Genomic DNA, 8,998 nt, shown 5'->3' on the forward strand with positions numbered 1-8,998 from the left:
AATCTTGTTTGCTAAACATCGTATGGATCGGAAACTTTTTAATCATTTGAAAGTTTCTATACAGCCTTTTTCAGGTGCAAACCTTTGCTTTCGCATCAATTTTATTGAATAATTTTGAACCTATTAAATTGCCGTGTTCTTTTAGAGTCTACATATCAATCCTGCATCAGCTGAAACTCCTCAGGAGTGGAGTAAACTTTAAGAGGCCAGCACGTTTCTGATTTCTGATCAGGCAGACCAAGACAGCCCTCGCCAGCCGTCATCAACATAACTTTACCACAGCAACATGGAAGCAGAAAATATGGCACCAAAATCAACAATGGTGTTCTGTTAAAGTTAACACATTTAATATCATCCATATGCAGTAATGAACAATGTCCATCTCGGTGTGTGCAGCTAAAATATCAGGTCCATCTGGGCAGACCTGTGGTCCCCTACTGGTTTTTAATAACTCCTCTATAAATTCATAGCAATATGACCTCTTTCTACTAAAATTCAGGGAATAATTCAAGTTTACACAGAATCTCAATTCAATGAATTAAAACTATCAGTTTTGCCAGAAATAAGAGGCCCATAGCCAAATCTGCTTAGGGCCCCAAATAATCTAGGGCCGGCTCTGAAGGAACAATGTAGGAACCTATAAAGCAGTCTAGGCCTGTTGCAATAAGTAGTAAATTAATCATTCACATGATAAATTAAAACAAGCCCAATAATTTCCATTTACGTGATTTATTGTTTTCCTCTCACTTTTTCTACCAAAAACTGCAAGACAGTCTGGTGCTTTGGTCTCAACTAGCACTTTTTTTTTGTTTTTGTTTTAGGAATTCATCATTCATTTTATTTGTTTCTGTTTTATTTAATTTGGATATTTAAAATGTCTTCCAGTTCAATGTTAAATAGAATTTAGAGTTTATTCATCTTTGAGAATGTGTTCTTGCATTATTATACCATTACCACGAAATGACATAAAAATGGTCTCGAAATGACATTATTTATCGCAATGACTTCTTTGACAATATCATCCAGCAAAATGTGTTATCACAGGCTTAGAGCAGTTTAAAACAGTGAAAGACGGGAACTAAGCAACCCTGAAATACCTGCATCCAATTGGGAGTCGCTTCTTACTTTAATAAAATACCTTTCCAATGTAACGCAATGTTAAAAGGCATGCAAAAGAAGAAATTGCTATGACATAAATCATGATTTCAGCGGGACGGCACACTAGCAGAGTGTGAGGTCAGGGAGACAGGTCTGTCCACGGCCTGTCCTGAGCTCCCATAATCAGCTTACCAAGTTGAACACGGTCTCCACGATGTCTCGGTTGGAAACTTCTCCAACTTCCACCAGGCCAGCCAGCACGGCGAACTTCATCCTGATCCCCCTAATGGGGACCGTGGGGTTGAGCTGCATGGCGCCCGCTCGCCCGTCCTTTCCATCACCTGGCTCCGCCGCCTCTGCGCTAGCCATTTGCTAAGGAAGGACGGGACAGGTGGCGTTCACAGGTAAGGCACCTGTTCACCTCCAATGGCGAGGGAGCAGCCGACGTCGAAGGGGTCGGAGGGTATTACGGTTCTACTGTCTCCCCCTTCAGATGAGTTGTGAGCGGTCTAGAGACACATACTCAGAGCCCTTTTCTTCCCATTTAAAGGAGTTTTTTGAGGGACGCTGTGAAGAGGGAGCAACGGGGGAATGTGGTGCTGGTCGGAAATGTCACCGCTCCTCCACTCTCTGTCCTGCTCGCTCCGTAACTTGATACCCCCGCGGATTAATTGATGCGATTAAAGCCGCGAAGACAGCGCACACCGCAGGCAGCGAGCGGCCAGCCGTCCTCCCGCTCTCTCCTCTGGACACAGTCACTTTAATTTCTCCCCTTCAGCTGTGGAAGTTGCTGCTGCCTCCGAGCGCACTCACTTGACACTCACAACCGAAAACTCCCAACAAAGGAGGGGAGAAGTCCTATGTCCGGCTCCGAAGAAGCGGGTAGCAGACGGAGGTGTGCTCGGCGCCGCCCGGGAAGCTCCGGAGTCTCGGTAAAATGACAAGGTTGAGCCAGCTGCGCTGGGTTTGCTTCCTGATCTGCCCCGGTAGCTTCAGTTCGTCACCGCCATGACAGTGGAGCCCTAGAGTGAACGGCGCATGCGCAGTACAGACCAACGTCTATTCAGCTCTGAGGCAGGTGAGCCGCTCAGGTGGCTTCTCAGAATGCTGCAGTTCAATTAATAATCTCTCATTTCTTGGCATTTTCACTCCTAGCCTCAGCCTCTGCTCAGGATCATTGGAGGAACAATAAACAAAACCAGAACTGTTCTCTCTGACCACCGGACAAGGAAGCAAATTGCTGGTGCTTGTGTATATAGTCATACGACCTTGACAAAACTGGTCGATCTCAATAAATCTGGCTTTTTAATGTAATTCAGATTTTAAAAAATAAATCCATAAAATACAAGAAGTCAGTAAACACAGACTGATATAATCCAAACATTAATTTCGATGATTAAATCGTATTGATAATAAAGATCTAAACTTCATTTTCTCAGAAAATTAGAATTGAGTAGAAGAGGGGAAAAATATATTTTAAACAGAAAAGTGTAGAGTAGCCCGGTGTCTCTTTGTTGCACAGAGTTTAAAAAAAAAAAAAAAAAAAAAGCATTTCGGCAGTTTCCATGAACAGTTTCATTTTAGCTTCAAGGCTTTAGCTTCTTTACTAGCAGAAAGTCCACAAATTGCAGATAAAAAGCCTTCAGCTGACCCCAAACACTGCCACCTTAGTTCTGATGAAAATAAAAATCAGAGATCATATCTCCTTTTTTTTTTTTTTTTTTAGCTTGTCTTCACTGGCTCCCTGTTAAATCCAGAATAGAATCTAAGATTCTCCTTCTCGTTCATAAAGCCCTTAATAATGAACTCCTTCATCCATCAGAGATCCCATTGGTCCAAATGTTCCGTAGCAGTAACCCTGCAGTACCAGACTGCAGGGTCACTGCTGAGGTTCTGACAGTAAAACAGTGACGCAGATCTTTTAGTTCTCAGGCTCCTCTCCAGTGGAACCAGCTCCCAGTTTTAGTCCAAGAGGCAGAACATAAGCCCTGTCTACTTTCTGGACTAGGCTCAAAACTTTCCTCTTTGATCAAGATGATAGTTAGACTGGCTTATGTTATCCTTAGCCATCTCTGTAGTTATGCTGCTAGGCTAGTTTGGCATCTGTTGCCAACAAATTAAAGCATATCCTTCTACAGATGACACACTTGGCCATGAATCCAGTTTCTTCCCTGTTTCTCTCCTGGACAAACCTTATTGGTTGAGCTCTATTTGCTGCTAACGCTTTCTCTTTCCTCCTACAGCCTTTAAAACTGATTCAGAGTTTATCTATACTGTATAGCTGTGTCTCTAGATGAAGCCGCTAATGTCGCTACTCCGTGCTCAGGGCCCCAAATAATCTAGGGCCGGCTCTGAAGGAACAGTGTAGGAACCTATAAAGCAGTCTAGGCCTGTTGCAATAAGTAATAAATCAATCAGTCACATGATAAATCAAAACAAGCCCAATCATTTCCATTTACCTGATTTATTGTTTTCCTTAACTTATTACTTGTTAACATATTTAGATCCCAAATAGTGCACACTTGCCCCACCCCTAATATACTTCAATAAAACATCAGCAACATAGTCTTTTTTTGGCTTATTCTCTTAGTCATTCTTCAAAATCTGAAAGACAAAAAGACCACGCCATTCAAGCAAGTAATATCCATAAAAGAATTTTAATTTTTTTTTAAAATGTACAGATCATTTTTAAAATGCTATGTTCAATTGCATTTAATTTTTATTCGTTTTAAATCCAGACTGTCCAGACTGGACTCCTGCCCGTCTATATTTGTATTGCAATTACACTGAGAAATGTTGACTCTTAAACTTTTTGTCCACACAATTTGCTTCTTCTTTCCGTCCGTTTGGCTCGGATTGAATTGGGTAATAAAGCTTTAGCTCATTCTGCTCCCTCTTCTTGAAAGTTGCCACAAGAAACTTTGAGATTGACTGAATTCCTCCTGTTTAGTGCTTTTACATCCAAAACTAAACGTTCTTGAGGCAGATTCAATAACAATGTTTTTGACAGCTTGACATCTTCTTTCAACTGTGTCATTTATTTTGTGTCGTTGCTGCCTAACGACCAGGACTACCTTGGAAAAGAGGTTTTTTAATCTCAGTGGGGTTTTATCCTGGTAAAATAAAAAAGAAAAACAGCGAAACTCCTGTGGCCCCAAAAAATGAAACAAAAAAAATGAAACAATTACATTTAAATTAGCAATCTGGATATTCGTGCATCCGCTTGCGCGTAACAAAAGTCTCAAGGTTGATTTTGATCTGCAGGATGAATCCGGACTCTGCTGCCGTACTGCAGACCGGAATTACAAACTCCACCTCAGTCAGAGTTTTGAAATCGGATAAAGCTTTTCCATTTAAAGCAGGGGTCTCAAACTCCAGTCCTCGAGGGCCACAGTCCCGCAACTTTTAGATGTGCCTCTGCTGCACCACACCTGAACAGAATAATTAGGTCATTAGCAAGGTTCTGGAGAACTGATCTACACAAGGAGGTAATTAAGCCATTTCATTCCAGTGTTTTGTACCTGTGGCACATCTAGAAACTGTAGGTCTGCGGCCCTCGAGGCCTGGAGTTTGAGACCCCTGATTTAAAGGGATCAGTAGTAAGCATGACTCTCCGAATGAGGGGAAGTGGGAGGAAATCCTACAGAATGCGCTCCAAAGTTTCCTGCCCAGACCTGTTCAACGTGCTGTCAGCTCCCGGAATTTCTTTATGGATTGATCAAGTATTAATTTGGGTGGAAAAAAAACTCAAAAGAAAAAAGTCCCAACTTTGAAAACAGGGTTTGAGTGATTTTTGGACCGTGTTTGTTGTATTTAGCTAAGTTAATTAAGTCAACTAAAGTGGATTTGACTGCTTTTGAGTAAATGTCACTGGAATGTAAAAAGAATGGTTATTAAAAAGATGAATACATAAAAGAAGATTTAAATTTTTTTGTAATTAAAACAAAAAAAGTCTCCATCTATATCAATTACTGGTGCTAGCAGGCCAGATTTGTGTCATTAGCTGCATTTCCATTAACCACGCAATCGTGCAACGCAGATGAAAGCTCCAAACATTAAATAACTTGCAACAAGCAGCTTTGTGGTTTCAAGAAATCAATAAAAAAACAGAAAAGATTTTGTTTCTACAACAGCACAAGGAGAAATGTCTCCATCCCGAGGCTCTGCAGACCAGACATTGATGCAAAGTGACAGCTCTGCTTTGCTTGCCTTTTCATATCACCTCCATCACCATAACCCCCTGACACGTGAGATATTTGCAGAGCCGGTTAGAGGAGGGGTCCCACTTTCATCCAAATCCGTGATTGCATCACGAACGGATCCTAATTGCGCTCGGTCGGAGCTGTGGTAATAAATGCTCTAAATCCATCTTCCCCTGTGTCAGTCTGCTCCGCTGACTTCAAATTCACCCTGCAGTGGGGACGAAGAGGCTGGAAGCGTTTCCACAGAGCCAGCTGATGTCACTGCTGCCTCTGACCTCCCTGTACACCGGAGCTGTTCCCACAGGGACTCTGGGAGCCATGGAAGCCCTCAGCAGCACCCACCGGGGACAGGCCTCGCTTTTTGATTTAATGTTCTCACGTCAGCTGACTGGCTCCAATAGCATATGTTATTAGCGGGGCATTATTATGTAAAATTGACTCTTTTTTTTTTTCACTTTTATAATGTTTTCCTCTCATCAAAGACACACACGGAGTGTTGCTTTGATTATTTCATGCATGAGAAGTCCTTTAGTCTCCCGTGGCAACCATTGAGCTGTGCAAAACGCCTGGCTGGACCTAGCCCCGCCTTCGGCGTGCTACTCCTCTTCTGAGCCGCAGTTTCCGAGTTTCTGCCTCACAGAGAAGCACTCCCCCGTGACTCCCTCACTCAGCTCCTTCAGACTAGCCAGCAGCAATTAGTGGTGGAACTGTGAGCTAGTTCTCAGGGCAACGCTGATAAACACATTGTTAAAGGGTTAATAGAGGAGCCATGTTGTGATGACTTCCTGAAGGTGGAGTTTCAGAAAAAGCAGGAGTTTTTGAAGAGACACAAGCCCGATATTAAAGGCATTAAATTACAAAGTCAAATTTCACTTAGGTCATATTTAATATAGACAGCATTTTTCTAACAACTGAAGGTAGCATAGTTTATTGACACTATGTGCCTGGAAAACACATAATACTGGCCCTTTCAAGCCCCTTTAAAATAGAAATGTAAAATATCAGCTGTAAATATTTCAAAAGCAGAAAAAAAAAATCTGTGATCTCTCAGGCCATAGAACACACTAAGAACAAAACCAGAACCCACTCGATACACTCAACCACCACTGGGTTAGATACGTGTTATTAGAGACCCGTCGAACAACCTTTTGCCTTCAGACCCACCAAAGTTCCTGGTAGATTCAACTTCTCACCTTGTTGTGATTCAGAAAGCAGGTTGAGATTATTGGAGTTTTGTGATGTACAGTAAGGACATAAGGTGAGTGGCATGGTCAATATCAGCACTGTGTGGCCTTTAAACACAGCCTGGTCAGTACAAAGAAACTCTAAATAGTGGGGAGAAAATATCTTCCACCCCACTGTACCCTGAGTCTGATGCAACACAGAATGGATCCAAGCTGTTGATTTTTCTACCTTACCATGAAATATTTCAACTGAACTCAGACTTCATTTTAGCAAGCGGCTAATTGAGCTGTTGTTGGTATTTCTATGATTTTATCTTTGCTACCTCGTCTAAACCGCTCAGAGCTGGTAAAAACCGAACATTACAGAGCTAAGGAGGGTACATGTGTTTTATTTGTTCATATTTTACAGGATTGCTTGTTTTTACTTGTATTTCCTTTAGGAGTCGGCATTGGTAGCTGGAGGCATTTTACCAACAGACAACATTCCTAGCAGGGTCACTGTAGCAGCCCGGGCGGAGACAGTCAACATGCCTGTTTGACCTGTTAATGCAAAGAAACTAGTTACACCTGTTGAAAGCTTGTGGTATTGCCATGTCAGACGATAACTATCATTTTTAATCACTTTTACTCACGATATTTTAAAAGAAACCTTATTTTGCATCTTTGAGGTCAAAAGTTGCTGATTAAACATTTTCTGTAGGAATTTACAATTTTATTCTATTTCTGTGAAGTCTGTACAGAATATTTTTTATTGTGTACTTTTTCATATAGTTTAAGTTGGTTTGGTGAACTGATTTTGAATGTTTTAATACAGTCTTCCCCATCAATCTAATTAATAGATTGATGCTTCTATTCAATTGTCATTTCTGTTATTACTTAAAAATAACAATAAATAAGAACATCATAGGAAATGTGATTATTTCAAAATTTAAATAAAAAATAAAACTCATATGGTATGTACTAGTAGATTCTAATGAAATCTACTAACGAAAACTCAAACTCAAAAATGGACTTCTAAAGTTTTCCTTTTCTATTTTTTACACAATTACTAAAAAGACAGTTAACTGAAAAGGCCAAAGGTTCCAGACAGCCAAGCATCATTTATGTGTGTGTGTGTGTGTGTGTGTGTGTGTGTGTGTGTGTGTGTGTGTGTGTGTGTGTGTGTGTGTGTGTGCGTGGGTGTGTGTGTGTGTGTGTGGGGGGGGGGGGGGGGGGTACGTGTGTGGGTGTTTGTGTCTGTGTGCGTGTTGCATGACGAAAAGCTGCCCTGCTTCTTCCAAGGACAAAGGTAGCAAAGCCCTTGATATCACTGCAGCCTGACTGGCAAACTTTCCTAATCTAAAATCTAGAAAGCCGAAGTTCGCAAGTTTCTTGCCAAGTGTACCAAATTGATAAAGCTGACAGAACTTGTGGCAGGCAACAAAAAAAATCTGAAATAAACAAATAAATAGATTAAAATTCACAATAACTCATTTTGAAAAAAACATGCCATTTTTCAATAAACTAATAGATTTTTGTAGAAAAGAGCCTTTCACATTTGCATTTTAAATGAAAGGCATAAGAATTCCCAGATTTTGGGCATTAATTGTGTAGTATTTGTCTATTCTCATCAACAGCCATTGAGTATGGGTCACCTGTATGCATGTGTGTTTAGCCAGCTTTCATTATTGGGTGTGTCAAGTATATTTTTGAGTAAAAGTTGTTCTATGTTTGTGTTCCTATCCAGTTAAATAAATGACAGATGGATGCTTTGGTTTGTACCTAGCATTTTTCATCTTATGCAGATTTTATTTGGGGAATCTAAGTAAATATAAAAATTCCCCATCTGCATCAGTTGTCTGTTCTGATGGGCCGATTTGGTTCAGTTTTAGATTTCAGGTTGGGAACTTCACAAAATCATTCAAACATATCTCTGCCATAGACAACCATTTGAATATTTAGCAGGTCAATATTTCCAGATTAACAATCAAATTTTCTGAGAAACTGATTTGGGGGTTTTCATAGTTGGAGGCCATAATCATCAAAAGGAACAAAATAAAGAACTTAAAATATAATGTAACAAATATATACCACACATGAGGTTTGCTTACAATTATAGGCCCAATTGACTAAGATAGCAACAACACTGAGATTTTACCTGCATTAATTTTAATAGCTGTATTTTCGTTGTTATTATTCATTTGACATTATTTGAATAAAGAAAAACAAGTTTTATGTTAATCTTAATAACCAAAATAAACAAAACCTATACTTTAAAGGTGGTTTTGGAGGCTATGAAATAATTACTATAAAAAATTATGGAATCTAAACATATTAGTTAACATGACTGATATTTTTCATTGATTGCTGAAATAATTTTTCATGTAAAGAAAGCTCAGTTTAAAATTCTACAATTTGACCGCACAGATATTATTTTGTAAGCAGCCTTTAACCAGCAGAGGGAGCCCGCAGAAATGACCAGAACCCGCGATAATTCACGAGTCACGTCCCCGGCTTGAGGTTTTCCTTAACTCT

The 8,998-nt window shown here is 40.2% G+C and overlaps 1 protein-coding gene across 5 annotated transcripts in view; it reads right to left on the minus strand.

The window, feature by feature from the left end:
- The window catches only part of lrba (LPS responsive beige-like anchor protein), a 233,153-nt gene extending 231,017 nt beyond the window's left edge, over window positions 1-2,136 (minus strand). For all 5 annotated transcript variants that reach the window (XM_023334195.1, XM_023334198.1, XM_023334197.1 and 2 more), the window contains exon 1: window positions 1,291-2,136. In XM_023334195.1, coding sequence (XP_023189963.1) covers window positions 1,291-1,467 — 177 coding nt within the window. In that variant the 5' untranslated portion in view covers window positions 1,468-2,136. The remainder of the gene's footprint in view (window positions 1-1,290) is intronic.
- Between the last annotated feature and the right edge of the window lie 6,862 nt (window positions 2,137-8,998).

The sequence above is a fragment of the Xiphophorus maculatus genome, chromosome 5 (genome assembly GCF_002775205.1).
Source record: "Xiphophorus maculatus strain JP 163 A chromosome 5, X_maculatus-5.0-male, whole genome shotgun sequence".
In the NCBI taxonomy this organism is placed as follows: domain Eukaryota; kingdom Metazoa; phylum Chordata; class Actinopteri; order Cyprinodontiformes; family Poeciliidae; genus Xiphophorus; species Xiphophorus maculatus.